The following is a 20799-nucleotide window of genomic DNA, read 5'->3' on the forward strand; positions in this document are numbered from 1 at the left end:
TGCATTTGGTTTTTCATGTCCGTTAGTGTTTGTCTTATCTAGTTGGGTCCTCCTCTATTTGGTGTGTATTTTTACATTTTTTAGTTTTAGTCTTGTTGTTTTCCACTTACAATTATGTGTGTGGCATATTACTAAGTTTCTGTTGGATTGTTGAACAGAAGTGTTTGCAGTGTCGCTGTGTGAATTCCCACTTTATATGTTCCACTTTTGTATCTTGAACAACTTTTTGTCAGAGGGCAGTATGTAAAAATCAACTAGTGATTTCTTACTGTTTATTTTTTCTTTAAATGTATGTATTATTTCTACTCATTTGCTGTTTAGTTTAGTCTTACTTTAAATAAAATAAAAAAAAGTATGTGGTGGCTTCTTTATGTCTTTTAACCATTTTTGACTTGAAATTCACTTTGTCTGCAAACACAATAGCTACCCTTGTCTTTTTCTGGCTTCCTGTTTCATGGAATACTGTTTTCCACCCTTTGATGTTTAACCTATGAGTTTCTTTTTGAGTCAGATGTGTTTCTCGTGTACAGCATATTGTGGGATCCTGTTTCTTGATCCATTCTGTCATTATGTTTCTTTTGACTGGTGAATTGAGCCCATTTATATTTATGGATATCACCAATACATGCTGGCTTGACTTTGCTGTGTTGTGTTCCTATTGTTGGTTTCCTGCTTTTCTTCCTTGTTTAATTTCTCGTCCAGTCTGGTGGATTCTTGTTGTTGTTGTTTGTAGATTTTGGTCATTTTTATCTCTATCTAGTATGTCTTTCAGTACTCTTTCTAGGTTTGGTTTTGTGGACATGAATTTAGTCAGTTGTTTTTTGTCATGGAAGTATCTTGTTTGTGCACTAGGTTTGAAGGACAGTTTTTCTAGGAACATCAGTCTGGGTTGAAAGTTGTTTTCTTTTAGTGCTTGAAATACTTCACTCCAAGGTGTTCCTAAATTGGAGTTTTGTGCCGAAAAGTCTGCTGTGATTCTAATAGGCTTCCCTTGATAGATGAGTTGATAGATGTCTTTTCTCTAACAGCTTCAGTATTCAGTTTTTATGCTGTGTGTCTTGGATGTTAATTATTGCATGTCTGGGGTAAATTGTGTTGCTTGTGACTGTTGGCATTGTGTATACCTCACGTTTCTGTATATCAAATTTTTTCCCTTTGTGTGGGAAATTTCCTGCCAATACTTCTGTGAATATTTTAGTTATGTCATTTGCATTGACTCCTGCATCTTCACTGATGCCTATTAGCTTATGTTGTTTCTGTTGGCATCATGTTGAAGCTGCTGGATTGTCATTTCATGCTGCTTTTTGTTTTTATAAATTCTAACCTTTCGTGATCACTATCTGTGATCCTGTCTTCAGGGTCTGAAATTGTATCCTCATCTTCATTTAAATGGTTTTGTTAACTTTCAATGGAATTTTTTATTACTTGGATGACTCTTTGAATTTGTTGTATGGATTTTGCTTTTTGCATTGTTCCTTCAACGTTTTGATCAATTTCCCATGCTCTGTATTTTTTAATCTATTTTTTCTCCAGCTATGATGAGCAACTTATTTACCAAGGTTGTTATTTTTGTGTTTAGATAAGACATTATTTCTAATTTTATTTTTTCTATAGCCTCATGGATTCTTTTTTCTTTACTTCATTTGCTCTCTTTTCAGAGATTGCCGGTGTGTGACTTTTAAAGTCCTGTATTTCATTGTCACTTGTAGTTGCCCTGATGGACTAGATGTTTGAGATAGCATTTTTCCTCTTCATTTTGTCATTTTCACATTTTGGGTAAATATTTGGTCTTTGAATCCCAACAATCTGAAGTATCGGTAGTGGTAATTTGAGGATCCTACTGTGTGGTTGATGTTTGACCAGTTTCTGGGTATCACGGTGAAGAGGAGAGCCAGTCACCTGAATTCCTCCTACAGGGCCTGTTGGGTGAGTCCTATATTCTTTCTGGACTAACCAACCTAAAAGTGCAGATGTAGGTTAACTCTTAGTTTCTGCTGTTGCTTTGTCTTCAGGTTGTTGCAGGTCACCAGCTCTCCTTGTCCATAGTGTTTGTGTCAGCTGAGGCCCTAATGTGTCAGCGGGGTCTCATGAGCTCTTTTAATTTTGTCCAAGATGGGGAGGCCATAGTTGCACACTTTTCAACCTGTCTGATGTTCTCTGTGTGGAAGAGGGGATTACCCACTCTCTTGCCAGGTTCATCAAGGTCTTACCAATTGGAAGGAGTTTCACTTCTGCTCCTATTTACCCACGGCAGACCTGTGTTTTAGGGGCAAACTTACCACACTGACTAGAGCCTGCTGAGGTCTTCTGTTTGGGTGAGGGGTTCCCTAGGCTCCCATCCAGCCAGCACGGTAATTCACTGTAGTCCAAGTTCTAGAAGAAGGGGTTGAATCCAAAGACCAAATGAAGTACTAGCTAGGTCCAGGTCGTGGGTGGATTCCCCAAAGAAGAGCCCACCATGGCTGTCCTAGGTGATCAGTCATGCCACTGGTGTCCCAGGTGTTCTGTGGAGGAGTGGGCCCAGTAGCAGCAGTCCCAAGCAAGACAGGAGTGTTGGGGTGTCCCTGGTCTTCCTTGGTGGCAGTATGAGGTGGATTGTTTTCCAGGGTGTCCCAGCTGTTCCCAATGAGGGGTTGGCCCAATGTTGGCAGTGCTAGGAGGCCCAGGACTGCCTGGGCACCCCAGGCAGGTGTTCTTGTAGAAGGGTGGGCCCAGCAGGGGCCTAGGTCAACCTGGGGCTTCCCAGTTGTTCCTAGCATCCCAGATGTCCCTTGGGGAATGTTGGGTGTTAAGCATGGTGCAGAAGCTGTGCTCCATGGTGGTGTGGTGTGGTTCTCTGTCTTTGTGCTTTTAAAAACTGAATTGCAAACTGGGAAGAATTAATTAATTAAATCTTCTACTTGATCTTTTTTACTGTGTGTGTTTTTGAGACAAGGTCTTGCTGTGTAGTTCAGGCTGGTCTTGAGTTCATTTTGTAGCCCAGGTGGTCTGAAACTTGCACCAATCCATCTAATTCAGCCTCCTGAGTTCTGGGATTACAGGAGTGCACCACCACTGCAGCATTTTTAAAATCTTTCTTTTCATAGACAAAACCTATTGTTCCATTTCATTCCAACTAATATACTTTGTGTTTTTTTAAATGAAATTAAAAATTTTTTTGGTACCAAGGATCAAACTCAAGACTTTGCATTTGCGAAGCAAGCACTTACACTGCTGAGCTAAACACCCGGCCCTCAACTAATACGTTTTAATCAGTAGTTTCTCAAGTATCTTCTTATGTGCTTTCATCTCTGAGATACACTGTCTATCTGCATTATGCAGGTGAATGAGTGAAATACATTAAGTATCCAGTGGCCTGGATGACGTCAGTTTTAAAGTTTCTTCGAGAATGCTTTCAAACCCAATAAGAATGACTCACAACCTTTAAATTCTGGAGAACTATACTGTTATGTGAACAGGGAAGTAACAACGAAATTAACAGCTGTGTTGTAATCAAAGGAATTTATTACTTTGTAAAAACATAGACATGGAAATGAAAAATAAATATAAATTTTAGGATTCTCTCACAAAACATCTGCAAGTAACATTCAAATCTTTAAGTTTGAAATTCTGTAAATAATTTTCTTTGGACAGCGTAGGTTGTTGTATTTGAGAAGGAAAGAAATGTATTTCATGAGGCAAAACACTAACTTTTTTCTTTTAATTCGTACTGGGTATCAAACTCACGACCGCCTGCTTGCAAGGCAGGTTCTTATGCCGCTGAGCTAAATCCCCAGCCCCAAAACACTAATTTTTAATACTGATGTAACAGTGTTGTAAGTTGTCTAAAATTACTTAATTTCTGTCCTTTAAAACCTATATTATGTTCCTAAGGTTTGTGTAACTTCTGTCTTAAATAATCGGGCTCCCAATGGGGTACGTACAGCTAAGGTAACATGTAGGATAGGTTTCAAAATAAACTTTCATATCAAATGCTGCTGTTGGGGTCCAATTCCTTTATGAAACATGCCAATAAATATTGCTCTTAATACTCTCCTTCACCAAATCAAGAACCAAGTAATTTAGGTACTCAAAATAGAGATAGTGCACTGCTCTTAAAGAACCCCTCAGAAACAAGAGGGAAACTCTTTGCAATATAAAACATCCCAAAAATCTTAGTGTCATTTTAAGCTTTGGTACCATGTGTAAATACAGAAGTTAAAACATTATCATATATTTTCTGGAAGTATTAACTTGAGAAATGTGAAAATTAACTTTTAACTTTTGTTCTAGTTCTTCTCTCTATCCTTTTTTTAAGAGACTAGAAAAAGTTTAGAATAAATGAATAATATTCTAAACTCACCAAACTGAAATGTTTTAATAATGATTTGTAAGTTTGCAGCTTTTCTACCTGCTCCAGAGCTCTTAAAGGCACAAACATAGTAGCGAAAGGCTTAAAAGTACTCTGAAACTTTTGGGATGCCTTGTACTTTACTATCTGTAGTGATTATTGAACCATCATATTGGTTCACATTATAGAAATATCTTCTGACATGTTTATTTAACAAAGGGAAATCATCAAAAAATTATCAGCACCACTTTTACCTCATAAGATTCTGTATGAACCCGATAAAAGTAGATAGCCAATAGCAGATGATTTTTCTTTATGACCACAGACATGGAATGGCATGAGGCTGCTAAGTAGTGATTGTAAAGAACCTGAGTGCAAGTGCTCTCTGGCTGAATTTTTATGTAAAATTGCTGACATGACTGCCTAGGAACTCAGTGATACCACAGGAAGGAAGAACCTTCAATACTGATGACGTGGCAGTGTAGTCCTAAATGATTTCATAAGTGTGAATACTCTCATTTTGGGGCTGGGTGAATGGCTCAGTAATAGACACACTGCCTGAGACATGGATAGGAATGTGGATTTTTCTCTCAGCACCATGTAATACAAAAGGTTCCCCATTTTTTAACAGTAATACTACGCTAATCCTAAAAGTCTACACAGCTATATTGTGGCAGGGGACATCAAAAGTAAACAGATACTATTTAAAAAATCTACCTTAAAATTTATTAAAATTTTAAACTAGCTTAAATTTATACTCTTAATGTAAAAATCTTGCAGAGTTCACAGGCATTGGCCTGTGAAGTAAGCGAATGGTTGTGTCAGCCAGGAGCTTCTGCTTTGTGGTACTAGTAACTCTGCTCACATCAATGAAGAAAGGAAGTGTGTTGTTGCTTTCACAAGGTCTCTTCCCATGCAATACAACTATAACTGTCCAACAGTTTCTGAAATTCAAGGTCTTTCCTTTTGGCAAATATGTTCACTTTGGATTTTTTTTGAAAGACTGGTGGTCCATCTTGTGTAAACGAGGGTCTACGATGTCATAGCCCTCATCTCTCTCTTTTAAGACAGGATGGCTTTAGACAGTTGAATTCCAGTGAAGCTGTCATCACTGGAAGCTTTTCTGATTTCACCTCTGTGCAAGCCTCCATCCTCACAGTATCTTGACATCGCCTAGGAAAGTTTATCAAAAGGAATACAGGTAAAAAATTTTTAAAAGACAGAAACCTTAAAGAAAAATAATCTAATCACAGAAGTTTAGTCATACAAACTTACTTTAGCTACTTCATGGTCACTGATGCTTTGGGTGTTTGAGACCTGCACTGCCAGGTTAAGAGGTTGCTACTTCCTGCCAATTCACTAATATTCTTTAATGATGATTCAATTACCAAGTAAGGGGAAGTTTGTTCAGTTACAGTCTTTACAAATGGAGTTTCCAAAGCTGACAAAATTTGGTGATACGATAAGCTACCAACAGCATTTTTTATCGTGTAACTATATGAAAAATGATAAGGCTACATATGTGCAAAAACAATCAGTAAATACTGAACCAGCTATTCCAATGCTATCTGACCATTATTAGTTTCCAAACCTTCCTTGGAAGGTGGTATGAATTTAATGTAGAGCAGGAGAATTCTGTAGCACCAACACATGCTTCTTCAAATTCACATGAGTTGTAGGAGCAAAATACATATTCCAAAATGGATAAGTCCTCAGTTTAAGAATGAGTTCTGTTCTGGGAGAACATTCCTGAGTCAGATTTATTTGTGAGTCCAACAAAATGAATCTTATAGTCAGTGGACACAAATATACAATGTAAAGCACTGAAAAGCAATCACCAGTGAAATAATCTTCATAATCTGCGAAAACCTGAAACCTAAATATTTGTAAGTTGGAGACTTACTGTGCCATGGACGCACTACAGAAAGTACCATTAAATGTATGCATCCTTTTCAGGTATCAATTGTTTTGGTGGAGGATCACCAAAAGTCACAAACCATGTGCATTATTTTGCCTATGTAAGCTGCCATTTCCCTTTAAAACTCATGTACTTCCAATTTCCACATGCACAACACATATCTTACATATAGGGCTGTCATGTTAGCCAGTAAGAATCTGTCTACTGAATCCTTGGTCTTGAAGTAGGACAGCTGAATTGTGATATGAATTTTAAAATTGAGTAAAAAATAAGCACAAGTAATTAAGTGAACAGTATTTGTATACATGATAAAGAAAACAAGCCCAGGTAGTTAATCATGTGTTGCTATGGAGAAAGGTAGTGGTTCAAAAGGAAAACCATTTTGATCAGAATAATGCTGATTAAAATATTCTGAATTATGATCAATGAAAATAGAACTGCTTTTAAATAATAATGTGGATCTCTATCTGAACCATTAAGAACTAAAATATATGACACACACTAAAGGTTTAGTAAACTCTTGAAAGTGTTAATTTCAAAACTTGCCATTTTCCTTAACTACTTTATATAATATAGCCACAGATGCTGGCATTAGTGGCTCACAGAACATCCTAGTTAGTGAAGGCACAGCCTTACTTCTATTTTCTGTGCTCTTTCTTTGGTGAGAAGTGCAGGCACAAAATACATGTTGCTGTGATCTGCTAAAGAGCGAAGATCAAAGTAGTATTTGGCATAAATGCTGGCAGACACATTAACATTAAACTCAAGCAGACACAAGTAATGCCTTTCCAGTTGATTTCTGTGGAGGAAGAACACAGAAAAATGAACATCAGATAATTTTGATCAAGTAGTCTATCTTCGAAAATGTCATTTTGAGCTTCTAAGTACTGCTGTAAATTCTATTAAAAGTTTCTTTACTTTAAAGAAAAACAAAACAGTAAAAGGGTACAAGTAATACAGAATTTCAAAAAAATAAACAGTAAGAAATCACTAGTTAATAGATTACATAATGTCATATTAGAAATAGTTGTTCAACTTTCAAAATTAAAGCATACAAAGTGGACATTCAAACAGTGAGACTGCAAACAGTTGTGTTCAGTGATCCAACAAAAACTTTATTTTACAGTCCTAAACACACCTTCAGTTGTATCCTTTAGAGCACTTTCTATCTCTCACTTTTTTACAATTACAATTACACATTTTGGGTTTTATTACTCGTACAGTTCTTAATACTGACTGCTGTAAATTCTGAGATGTAGGGAGGCTACTTAACTGATAAGAAAAAATACTCATGTGCCAACAGGCTGTTTTGAATTGTTTCTGTATCCCAGCACTTTTGCATTTGGGTGGACAATAGTTATAGCCTATTCATTACTGCCTATTGCTGGCTCATGATTCTTTCTTCAACGTCCAGCAGTGCATCTGTGTGACTCATGCTTCACACACATTCATCACTACATTGAGCAGAGAAAAAATAAATGTATGCTAATGTTAGCTCTCAAAGGCTTGCAGACATATTGAGGGGGAAGTAGAGGGGCACCAGGGAAAGATGCACCATTCTGCTCTCTGAGGGGCAAGCACTTCAAGCAAGCATTCATCCTAAATTTGCAAGGAAGGAAAAAAAAAAACTCCACTATATGAGAAAGGCAATCCTTTCCCCTGTCTCAGCATAAGAGACTGTGATGAAGGGCATATTATTAGTGGGTTTACAAATTGTGACCATGACAAGATACCCATTTTAAACTTTGGAAGATGGAAAGGTCAAACACAGGAGTCTTAAGTGGACTACATCCCTTGTAGGACAAGAACATTGTCAGAGCCCTCACACTCATGTTTCTGTGCTGGGGAAATCCAAATTGATCAGTATCTGCTGCCCCTCACCAGAAGAGAATGTACATGTGTGGGCATACACACACATGCACAAACACATGCACATGTATGCACACGTGTGAGTTCAGTGCAGTGGAAAGAGAAATGACTGGGTACAGCCCTGTGCTATGTGACTAGGGAGCTGCCTTTGCACCTTCTATACACATAAAATCAGAGCCCATCAGACTGATTTCTACACACATACAACACTCCTAATGAGGGGTAGGCAGGCACAGGAGTCTGGAATAAATTCTGTTGTAAAGACCAGCTAAAGCAAAGGTACAACTTGTGACTCAGACTAAACCTATAGCCCCAGGGATATAACAGTGATCAAGCATTTATTTCAAAAGTCAGACATGGTCGCCCTTAAAGAAGGGAATGGCGCTGAAAGCTGTTAAAAAGCCATGAAGATAAACACAGTAATATGTTATATTGATGGTAAGGTTATAAAATACTTGTCTGCAACCTCCAGAAAAAAATTACAGCTTATGAATCATACCATTACAATAACAATCCATTAAAACAAATTAATGATGGAAAACATGAATTTCTATACTGTAGATTGACAGGGTATCATAGTTTTAAGCTCATTTTTATTTTCTATAAAATGTAATATTTAAAATATTTCTTAAAATGCATGCCTTAAGGGACCAAGTGAGCTGGAACATGGATAGAAAAGTCACGAAAACCTCTTAAACTCACATGTCTTGGAGTGCAAGGTTCTTGAGGATCTGGCAGAAGTATATGTTCCACACAGCCTTATCATGCCAAACCTTGAAGGCAAGAACAATGGCTCCCAAGACAATCCTTTTCCAGTTGGTAGGACAGAGGTCAATCTTAGCATATGACATCAACCTTTCTAAGTAAACCTGCAAAGAGTAGAGCACCGCTTTTTCATTTTAGCTCTGTTTAAGTGCTTTGCTAAGAACTGTTGTACATGATGTTTATTCTGTGATGAGAAAGGGAAGTGCGACTGAGAGATTGTGCTCAGCTAAAGCAAGATGTGAGGTCACAACTGTAAATCAGACATGCCTGCTGCCCATGTAATTTTCCTACACAGTTTTGGTGAGTGGAATGCCTGGACATTGCAACAGAAGTCATCCAGCTGGTAGTATTGCTATCACCTCCACATTCGTGAAAGGCGCAGGTGTAAGTTTGTTCAGTAAATACCAAGTGCCACCAACATGTAATATAACATACAGGTGGTAGATATAAAATGGTTTTAGACATGTTATAGTCAGCTGTGATACCTAACTCAAAGTGAGCACATTTCATCTTTTCATAGTATTAAGCCTTTTGTGGCAATAACTGTGGAGAAAAGCACCTTCCCATGGCTGGTGAGCAGAACAGCATGAGAGGTGCAAGATTTACAGCTATGAAGTTTTTCTGAAACGCAGTACCTTTATAATGAAACCACAAGTAAAACAAGATGGTCCTTCTTAGAGCCCTTTTTCATATTCCCACTATTCATGAATATCGATTTTCTTTCCTACATAATTAGCTACTTATTCAATGCTTTGGCTTTATGATGAGAAGAACAGCTGCCAGCCTGTAACCCTGGGACCCCTAAAGTTCCAGGCAGTTCATGACATGACCTCAGGCACTGTTTACATATATCAAATATCTGTTCTACAAAGAACTAGGTGAGCAAATTGCCGAGTAATGATGACAGAGGAAGCTGTATGCTGTTAATTAAATCTGATCAATACAAAAGTTTCCTGATGCTCAAGTCTCCTAGATAGAAAGCTTAAGATTTGCACATGTACCTATTCACATCCTTGTATACTTGAAATCATTTCTAGGGTATTACACTAAAAAAATTCAAGGTAAATTCCAAGTAAAGGTAGATACACTATACATTTAAGCATTAAGGACAAGGGAAAACAAGGCCATAAAATTTCCCCAAATGGTGAAATTTTAGAAGCAGAGCTCATGGACTGGATATGCTATTTTAACTCTTTCTATCGCAACTATAAAGAAAAAGGCTCACTTTTAAGAGCATAGTTACAATCTGTAAGCTGTCAGGCTCGCAGTCCATATTAGGCAATATTCTTAAACCTTGACTGTATTCATTCTCCAATACCTGCTCCCTTAGCTATTCTAACTATGTTACTGTGTTCCAGGATGCAAATCTTCTGTATATAAGTGATGTGAGATAATGAAACAATGCTGGTCATCTTTTCCATGGCTTTGTTTTGGGTTAGTATTCATTTGTACCACTTGCCTGTTATGTGAGTGGACCACTGTTCTTTACTTTCAAACAAGGCAAACTCTTCCATCAGTATTGGTGCCCCACCCCACTTCTGCTGGACACTGATTATCTCTTTCTGAAGACTTTTTACGTCAAATGTCACTCCCCCAGGTGGTTTACATTGCTCTCATCTCCCTTGCTGAAACTCCAGTACTGCTACCTTTGACCTGGATCACTGTATTATGCCTATGCATATCCCTCATTTCCCCTTCTTTGTTTAACCATTTTTCCTGTATCACTGCACTCTTCTGGAACAGTCTTGCCAATCCGATTGTGGGATGCAAACTTACACACCAGTTATGCATCCTAACACTCCACTCTCCAACCCTTCCTAATATGTAAGCAGCACTGCTCCTTGCCTAGTACTATGAACAAAATTTATAGTGTGACATATTCCACACCAATCTATGCATACTTTCTATTATCTCTACTTCCATTGGTAACATGAAAGCTTTCTGTCCTGAGCTTCCATTTGTCTTTGGTCATCTGCATCACCATGTTGCTTCCTAACCCTTGTCCTCTGCCTCTAATCCAAACCCCACCTGCAGTTTATGTTCCCCAAGACAGTCTGGAAAGCCCTGACATGTAAGGAACAATTCACTGGTAGATCAATATCTACCAAATGTTACCAATCAACCTCCCATGCTTTGCAAATGATGTGTGACCCTGAGAGAGTGATCCTTACCCACAGCATGCTAGTCACCCTGTTCTTGCTTGAGCACATGAAACATGTTCCTGAACTGGGGGCCTACATCTTACCCTCTTGAATGTAATGCATGAGCACCTTGCCTTCCCTGCTCCAGTCAGGTTGTACTTCAAGTGTCACTACTCTGAAACAAGATCTTCCTGGTCACTCTGCCTGAAACTGAAAGCTCTGAAATCACTCTTCAACCTCCTACAATGCTCTGTCTTCTTGACATTTACTGCAATGTGAGATATTCATATACATGAAAAATATCCCATGACTTTTTCACTAGATCATGAGCTCACAAACAGCAAGAATTTTGCTCTATCTCTTTGTTCTTCCCCCGCATAAATATCAGTGAGTATCAGTGAGTGTCAGTGCAACTTCTTGACCTCATTCATCACTCTGACCACATCATCTCTCGCCTTCATTTCTCTTTTCTCCTTTCTCCCATTGCTCTGCCTACTTCTTTTGAAACTTTGCCTTTAACTGCTAAGGACTCCTGCCCACTTTTCAATGAATTCATTCTGTATATTTGAGCAGCCACCGTTCTTTACTTCTTAGTCACATTTCTGTGCCTGTACCCCTACATCCAAAGTATATGAAGATATGCCACAGTTATTTCAAGGAGCATCAAGCTTACCTTGTTTACATGGACACTTCCACCTCCAACCCAGCTCTGCTTGCTGTGCTATCTATCTCTACAAATGGAAATGTCCCTGATGGGTTTCTGTTTCAACAGAGGGCATGACTAAATGCCATCAGCGCAGCTGCTGTCTTAAGTGTTTTTTGTCTTCAGGCCATGTATATGACTTTCCACTATGCATTTGGTGGGGGAAGGACTGGAACAATCTCAAACATTTCACCAGTATTGTAGATGACAAATTCCACCTTCCAACTTCTGTGTGGATAACACAAATATGAGGGCACTTCTACAGTGTATCATGATAACAATGCTTTTTAAAGAACTACTGGTACTGTCATCCTGGGCAACTTCATAAATAGACAGAAGCTATCAACAGGGATGGGTTGATACCCATACCCCAAAGACTAGAGAACTGAAGGCAGTGAATTGCCTGAAACACAGCCTGGGTCCTGTTTTGATCAGCCTAAAATCAGTGTCTGTGTCTCCTATGGTCCTGTTAATGCTCTCCTTCCCACCCCGTAGCATGTGCAAGTGTTCACAGTGTCAGCTCTGTGTATACTGATGTGTGTGGGGAAAACTCTTCAGCTTCCTTTAATTGCATTTGTTTTGTGATGAGAAAATTAAAGACACCATTTTAAATGATAATGCCTAGGGAACCCAAATACATTTACTTTCTTTTGATAGGCTTTTTTATGGTTTGTGTCTAGATGTCTACCCAAAGCCATGTGCACTCAGAGGACCTATTTAGAGAAGGGTGAATCTAGATTATGCAATGCTGGGATTAAGGGTGTGTGATTGCTGGGTCAGATTATTGGTTGGATTGACACTGCCCTAATTCCAGTAGACTGCATAAAATGTAAGGAACAGAAAGAAGCTTGTCTCTCCCTGTTTCTCTTATTACTTTTGCTTTCTTCCACTGATATGGGCTATTGCTCTTATGCTATGTTCCACTGAACTTTGGAGCCAGTACATTATGGACTAAATCACTACAAATTGTGAGCTAAATGAACTTTTCTCCTTTTTACAATGGGTGCCCTTTATTTTGTCTCAGCAATGAAAGAAATGTATCAAAGGCTGGTCTTAGTAAAGTTCTCATGATAATTTAAGGAATCTAACTTGAAAAAAGTGACCTTTTATGTGTACAAAACCATTCTATGCATGTTTGATAAAGAAGACACATCTTACCAAAGTCATTATTGCGCATTCAGTTGGTATGCATAGGGCATTAAAAATAATAGCAACAAATCTGTATATACATTCATGTTCAGGATCATGCTGAAAGTAGTCCTCTGGAAGCGTCTCTTCCTGAAAGGAGAAATGATGCAATGCAAGTATGATCTGAAGAAAGCTTTAAATATTCTTAAGACAGCAACCTTCACCTTATGTTCACATGTTCCTGAAAATAATTTTCACTGGGTTGTATGTCATTTCATCTTCTACTAGAGACACTGGGATCTTTGACTTTGCCCAGTGATGCTTTGGTCAGTGAGGATCACATATTCAACAGCAGCCCCATAATGACCACATGGTGCACCAGAGTCATCTTTGTTGTGTAAGCACACTCTGAGGTTTGCACAAGATTGGAATCACTTATCAATACATCTCTCAAAATGTACTCCATTAGTAAGAAGAAGAGAAGTGTGCAAGGTCAGAAAAATCACTATTTCTTTCTACTGTGATTAACAGCATTCTCAGATTGATTTATAGCCTTAAAGTCTTCTAAATTGTATGTTGTATTTCTTTGTACATGGCCTGAAGTCTAAAATATATAATTATTGTCCTGCAGCCACAACCTCTTCTGGAAGTCAGCAGCCAGATGACGGTTGAGCAGTGCAAAGTGATAATATGCCTGAGGAACTGACTTTTAATTTTACATCATTCAAACCTAACTCTTTCTTCAGAGATATCACCTATGCAGTAATGTGTATATCAGATTCTATTGGAAAATATTATTATTATTTTATTAAAAGAGGAAACAAAACAAAACAAATCAAAGCAGTAAAGGGTAAAAATAATACATAATATCTGGACAAATATATGCAGTAAGAAATCATTGATTAATAGATTACATATTTTAATCTTAGAAACAGTTGTGCAAGTTACAAAATTAAAGCATACAAAGTGGAAATTCATACAGTGAGATTGCAGACAGTTCTCTTCAATGGTCCAACAAAAACTCAGTAATGAGTTTTTCTATCCTACACACTTAAATATATATGCAGGTATATCCTTTAGATCACTTTCTTTTCCTCTCTTTTTTACAATAACAATTACACTTTTTGAGTTTTATTAGTCCCACAGACCTTACAACTATTGTTTGAAGCGATAAAAAAGAACAAATGTGACAAAACAAAACAGAGTTAGTTAGAACAGAAGGATGGACTTAGTACATGATGCAAAAACAGAATACCAGGTGATCAACAATGGTTACCATTATGCCTCTTGGTATCTTATAAAGAGTTGTGTATATCATCAGGTACAATAAAATTGAGCAAAACAGTACAGAACAAGACCAGTAAAACCTACATTGGAGACCTTACAGGACTTCAAAAGTAGATAATAGTGAAAGCATAATGGCCATCATAGTAAATCTTATTGTCTTCAAAGTGGTTGCCTATGCCCTCAAACTTGATAGTATCAAACAAAACAGAATAGAGTGAAATAAATCAGACCAGGATGGGAGAGCAACACAGGTGCTCAAGAGAGGTTAATAGGAAAAATAACTGTTACTATATCCCACTATTTTTTAAATTTAGTTTTAACTAACTCTTTCCTCAGAGATATCACCTATTCATTAATGTGTATATCAGATTTTACTGAAAACTGCTTTTGAAAATGTACATTTTCTGATGTTGGAGTAGTACATTTATTCACTTTAGTTCAGTAATAGAGGAGCTTTAAGCCACTTTTGCCCATATCGTAACCCTAAAGAACAGTTCTTTTCATAGAACATGTCATACAACATGAGGTTGGAAAGCATATGATTTAAATTCAAATAGAAATGTGTGATTTATTTCTGCACTTAATATCAAAAGAAAAAGCATCAAAGATACGATTAGGTAAAAAATGATGATCTTGTAAAACTGACACTTACTGTGAGAGGATGCAGTCTCTCATCAAAAATATCCAGGGATGTATTTGCATCTCTGCAAAGAAAAGTTCATCTAAGTCATTTATATCTTAGTTAAGTACCTGGTAAGGGTAGGGGACTATGGAGAAAGAGGCCTAACCTTCAACATATCAAACAGTTTTACAAATTCTTCTCCTTGATTTTGACCTTAAGACATCTCTTTGTTTAGTGCATCAAGTACTGTGAAGACTTTTCTAAGATAAGCAGGCTAAGTTGCCTATAAGTAATGACACTTCATTATAGGCAATGCTAGTAAACCAGCAGTGCTAGGTATTCAAACTTAGAAGTGTAGTAAATGTGAATGAGATTTAGATTCTCCAAAGTTTTCTTTTCTTCAGTCCTCTATATTTTCATCATGCATTTGTGTTTCTGTTGTGTTAAAAAATGTAGCAGCTTTTGTATAGGAGACCAGTATTTTCATTGAAGTATTATACTGTGTTCCTATAAAGCAATAGTTGGCTGTGGTCTCTGGACCTCTGGAGAACCCTCAGTATCATTTTCAGGAGGCTCAAGACCTCAAACTTCTCTTACAATCATGAAGAATTTACTTATTTTTTGACTGTTGGTCACTTGTTATGCTCGTATAAAGGAAAAAGCAAAACTTGCAATTTCTTAATGTGAACCAAGCCTGTGGCACTAAGTTACATCAGAGGTCATGGTATTTTTCACTGTCACTTACAGTTTGGTTTGAAAACCTTTTATAATTGCCCATGATGAAACAGCAAGGAATAATGTTGGTAAATCTTGGATCATCTTTTTGGTATTATGAAGAAATGAAAAGTTCACATAAAGCATTTCTGCATACTGAAGTATGTTCTCAGAAATTCACTTCGGATTTAGTTGTGAGTTTAACTGTCTTTTTATCATAGAACTCTACTTTTACATGAAACTAGATATATCAATAGAGAACATAGTGGGCCTTCAAGGAAAGTGAAGAAATAGTTGTTGCCAATGTCAAATTCAAGCAGTGAATCTAAAACGTTGAGATTTATGCAAGATGTATACCTTCAAATCTGCCTATGACAGACTCTCAGTAGCTGGAAGACTTTTTGCTAAGACTGGTGATGATAATAACAAAAGTGTTCTGGATGTTGTAAAAAAATCTGAACTGGTAATTTCAAAGCTCACTGATGTATATTATGAATCATGTACTGATAAAAGAATTGCTCACTGTGAAAGACACACCAATAAGAGTTATTTTGTAGCAATTTCAGAGACACAATGTAAAATTCCATTATACCTAACTTAAGAAACTAATGGTTGCAGTGTGTGATGTAAAGTAAAAGATTATCCATAATGATCTATATTTTAAAAGCACATTTATATCAAAATATATACAATTATGTGATTGGTTAGTCTTCTTATTGTTTCTTCCAAAGGAACTGCCGATGAATCAAGAAAAAGGTGAATTTTATTGTGTTCTATTCAGTCAAATGAGGACTTGTACATCAGTGTAAATAGAGATACATTTTTCAACCAATGTAGAAAGGGAACAGAAATGTAAGAGTTATAAAAGATAGTCATTTTTGTTATGTGTGTTAACAATGTGGTTTTTAATGGGAGTGATCTTGTCCAACAGTAGACATTGTTTGTTATCACAAGATGAGGGAGAAAGCGACTGGCATCTACTAGGCAGAGGACAGCAGTCCTGTAACACATCCTACACTGCATAGGACAGCCACCACAACAAACAGTACCTGGCTAAAAATGTCAGTCGATCCATGATCAAGAAATGCTGTTAACACCTCCCACCTGCACACACACAGGCACACACAAACACATATGCATTTAACTCTGTTTTAATTTCTAAACAGAACAGATCAATATAATCTATGGAAGCAAATATCCTTTGTGATCTTTAAGAGAATATTTTTCAACAGACCTAATTACAATAACAAGAAACCTGAAATGACTTGCTTCCATCTATTACTAAAAGCACAGCACAACCTCTGATGTTTGCAGCCAGGGCCTGATAATATATAGGTATTCTGTAAATTAAGTTGAAGTATAAGGCAAGTTTTTAAGAGCTCACCTGTATTTTATGTGGTAATATACTGCCAACGTCATACTGTGGGAAGGAAAAAAAATATATGTTATAACCAAGATTATTGGTGAAATTGAAGACATGTTTTCAAGGAGAAACTTCCCATAGACTTGTCTTGCAGTTTCAGAGCAGTATCATGTGGGCACTTGCCCCTGTTTAATTTAACTTGCTTATAGTAGACAGATGCCAAATGTTATGCAATGTGACATCAGGACATCTTCTTTTAACTATACATTATTACGTTTTTCTCTGTCATTTGTGTTTCTACCCGTATAACCTCTTTCCCTGGACAAATTCTATAAATGTTCCCAAATACTTAAAACTAAACCACATAATATTTGTTTAAAAAACTTTGAAGCCCGTGCATTTATTTCAGTTGACTTATTCATTATTCACCTGCCCATAATTTTCATTATTTCTCTGAAAGTTAATTAAAAAAATGCTGTAGAACAAAATGAAAATCATTCCTCCAGTACAAGAAAAAGTTTTGTAGTAAATACAAGTGGCCTCCAAACTGATAATAGTTCTTTTATGCTGAAAAGTCAGTGATAGTAATGCAGCCTACATCTGTACAGTACAATATTCATGGGAAATATTTCCAAATTAGTTTAAATAAAGAATAAATAGGCAGACACAACCCTTCATATCATACATTGCTGTATCTCTAAATTATGCATAGGTGCTGTTTATTAGGGTACAAAGGGATTCCCTTGAGTGAGTTATATGCTTTGATTTGCTCTCATTGTTTAAAAGGAAGCTTAACATCATCAAGGGAAGACAAAGCTGAATTTTAAAAGAAGTCCAGAATGTGTTTAAAATTTAAAGTCTGACATCATATGCATCAGGGATGCACATTTTATAGTATTTCAAACAGTTTATCTCCAAACTGCGTTTAATTACAGACTGACCATCATACATTGAAAAGGTTCACCAAAACTTATTAGAAATTTCATCTAACAACCAACCATTACAGAAAAGGGAACCAAAGCTTGCCCAAAATCCAAAAACCAAATAGTCAGAAGCAATTCTTTTCCTATATAGTATTCTCTGGATCAGTAGTTCCCAAACTTTCCTGCACACTGGAATCACCCAAGGAGCTTTACAGTGATCCTTAATTCCAACTTGGGACATTATGATTAAGTGGCACAGGGAACAATTCGGTACAAAGAGTGTTTGAGAAGTTCCCCCAGGTGATTCCACTATGCAACAATGTTTGTGAATGACTTAAAAGTTAAATGTCACAATCGTTGGGCATGCATTATGTACACTACTACATGTAAACTTCATCCTTCACCCCATAGGTATGGGAAAGGGTACTGTAGGCAGGGAAAGAATAAAATAGGAAACTCCTTAGGTTTTCTGGCTAATCCTAAATAGAATGAGTTAAAACACTCCTGGAAAAATTTCCCTTGGCAATAATGTGAAGGAAAAGGGTAGTGAAAAACAAAACAAAACAACAAAACAAAAAGGCACCAAATGGCTTAGGGGCTTGCACCCAAAACCAGAGAAAGAGCTGACAAGCAGAGTACAAAGAAAGTCTTGTGCACAAAACCGAGGTAACCTTCCTTTTGTACTTCCTATAGAATTCAGGGAAGCAGACTGGAAAGGAGGAGTGACTAACTCTGGGGGAAAACTTGTGTGTGTTCACACCTGTGCACTAGCACACACACATACACATATGTGTTCACTCTAGGGTTAGCATATTATCCACTCTAGGAGCACTGTATCACTACAATACACACACACACATCTCGTTACTAACTCAAATGTAATGATGAATAAGGCACCTCTTAGTCAACCAGCTGTCCACCTTGGAGAAAAGGCCCTCTCAAGGACAAATAGAAGTTACACAAAGCCCTCGAAAGCAATGACATAGGCTAGTGAACCTGGTCCAATACAAATAAATCCCTGGGAACCAAGAGGGCTATGGTAAGTTCTAGGCAGGGCAAAGTGTCCTTGGTACACAATAAAGGTATCCAGGAACAAAGGCCTATGGATCTTCCATGTTTCTCTTGTCAGGGTGGCTATTTTCTCCCTTTCTATTGAAACATGCTTTCAAAACTTTGTATCTTTAATTTGTTATTGTATTAGAGTTTATAATCCAGGTGAGCCACTGACCCCAGTGCAGTGGTGCTCACACAGCACATGAGGTGACACCGCATATGTATTATGGCAAACATTCAAATGCTGGTAACTGGGGTGTCAACAGAGGAAACAGCGATTCTTTTTTCCAAGAGTCATTTCTAAATTGTTAAACTGTAACTCATAGAGAACTATCTTTTCTAGAAATATCCAAATATAAAGCACCTGTTCTTTTTACATTTAACAGTGTCTTGCATCATACATGTTTAGTATAAAGAGGCACACTTTTCATGGGATTCTTTAGTTGCTAAAGAATCCCTTCTACCACGAGTGGATTAAAATAAAAATGGGAAAATCACAGTTAGGCCTTTACAATCAATATAGATGTTTTGCGCCAATATTTGAAAGTGGGAAAGGAAGAGAATAATCATATGGCTGAATTTACCCAACATGGCTGGAATGTTTTAGCAGTAGGGGACCTGTCACTGAGGCCTCTGCAGCATCCCTGTACTCACCATTGTACTATGTTTCTATGATTAGGCTTGCTGAGTGTGCTGTCATCCATCCATATTGAGGAGCAGGAGCTGTAGTTCCTCGTCAGCTGACAGTAGAAGAAAATGTCACAGTAAGTTAGACCCACAAATGTTGGGGCTGTTTCCTTGGTTAAAATGTCAAGTGACAAACCATGAAGGTATTTCTTACAGTGCATGAAAGGTCTGAGAGCAGTGTCATGCATATGGGTCTGCAAAATGTTACTGGGGGAGGCTGTTTCTTTTCAGGGGTGTTGGAGGAGTAGGTTGTAAAATATAGCCCTTATTATGCTACCTATTTTCAAATCTGACAAGCATTTAGTATACATCATTTTATAAATAGTATAAAAAGTTTAAAATAAGATTTTCGACTTTTAGCAAGAAAAACAGCTAAGATTTTCTATTTCTACTGTTAGTAACTAGAATAAAATGTAATGCCTTGCATAATATTGGCACAGTATTAACAGTATAGTACAACAAACAAAAGCTTAACACTTAATTCATTAACTAACACTAAGTGTGTTAATGTGATGAGACAAATATTTCACAGTCAAAGGACTGTGCCAGGGAAGCTCAGTCACTAACAAGCCAGGGCGATAGGTCACCTGGACCTGTACCCTTACCAAGAATACACAAGTACTATTTGAAGATTCCCTAACATCTAAAATAGAGGACAAGAACAACTTTGAGAGCTGAACATTCAATTATTTTCTGGGAGGATTTCCATTACATCACTTTGTGGAAAGCCTCAGACACTCAAGATTACATTTAATTCTCTAAAGCTATCTGACACTTATGAGGACACATTTCTGCCTCATTCATGCAATTCGCTGCCTGAGAAGCTTTTTTCGGTGTTTATGTCCCACAGATTTGATCCCACCTACATTCTGGAATACATCTGCCAACAGCTGCATCATAAAACATTTCTCTGAAAGTGTTCCAGTGACAGTGTAAGAGATTGAGCATATTTAATATTTTCCTCAGCATGGGAAAGACCTTAAAGGCATGACCCATTTTGTATAAGTATATGAACATTCTGAGATGGTTAGACAACCTGTTTGGTGATATCAACAACACACAGCACATCTGGGTGAGTACAATTGGTCCACAGGTGAATTCAGATCAAGAATTTAAGAATGAAACTGTCCATGCCCCATTTTCCCATTTTTAAAGATAACTAGAATAGCAAAAAAATTCATAAACATTTCTAAGTGATGCTTAATCATAAAATTTAAAAGAAAAAATTGTAAAACACTAAATGTCTATCATTCTGTCTTATGTATACCCCCTAGTACACACAATATATACTATAAC

The 20799-nt window shown here is 37.2% G+C and overlaps 1 protein-coding gene across 1 annotated transcript; it reads right to left on the minus strand.

Annotated features, from left to right (window-relative positions):
• Nucleotides 1-5392: 5392 nt before the first annotated feature.
• Nucleotides 5393-19691, minus strand: LOC134472294 (cyclin-Y-like protein 1). Its single transcript, XM_063233617.1, has 7 exons — nt 19471-19691; nt 16862-16897; nt 14794-14845; nt 12885-13004; nt 8820-8986; nt 6885-7047; nt 5393-5503 (listed from the first exon to the last, which is right to left on the minus strand). The coding sequence occupies exons 1-7, from the start codon at nt 19689-19691 to the stop codon at nt 5393-5395; spliced, it is 870 nt and encodes a 289-aa protein (XP_063089687.1).
• Between the last annotated feature and the right edge of the window lie 1108 nt (nt 19692-20799).

The sequence above is a fragment of the Cavia porcellus genome, unplaced genomic scaffold, assembly GCF_034190915.1.
Source record: "Cavia porcellus strain 051 isolate PalLab524CR breed Dunkin Hartley unplaced genomic scaffold, mCavPor4.1 scaffold_23, whole genome shotgun sequence".
Taxonomy (NCBI): Eukaryota; Metazoa; Chordata; class Mammalia; order Rodentia; family Caviidae; genus Cavia; species Cavia porcellus.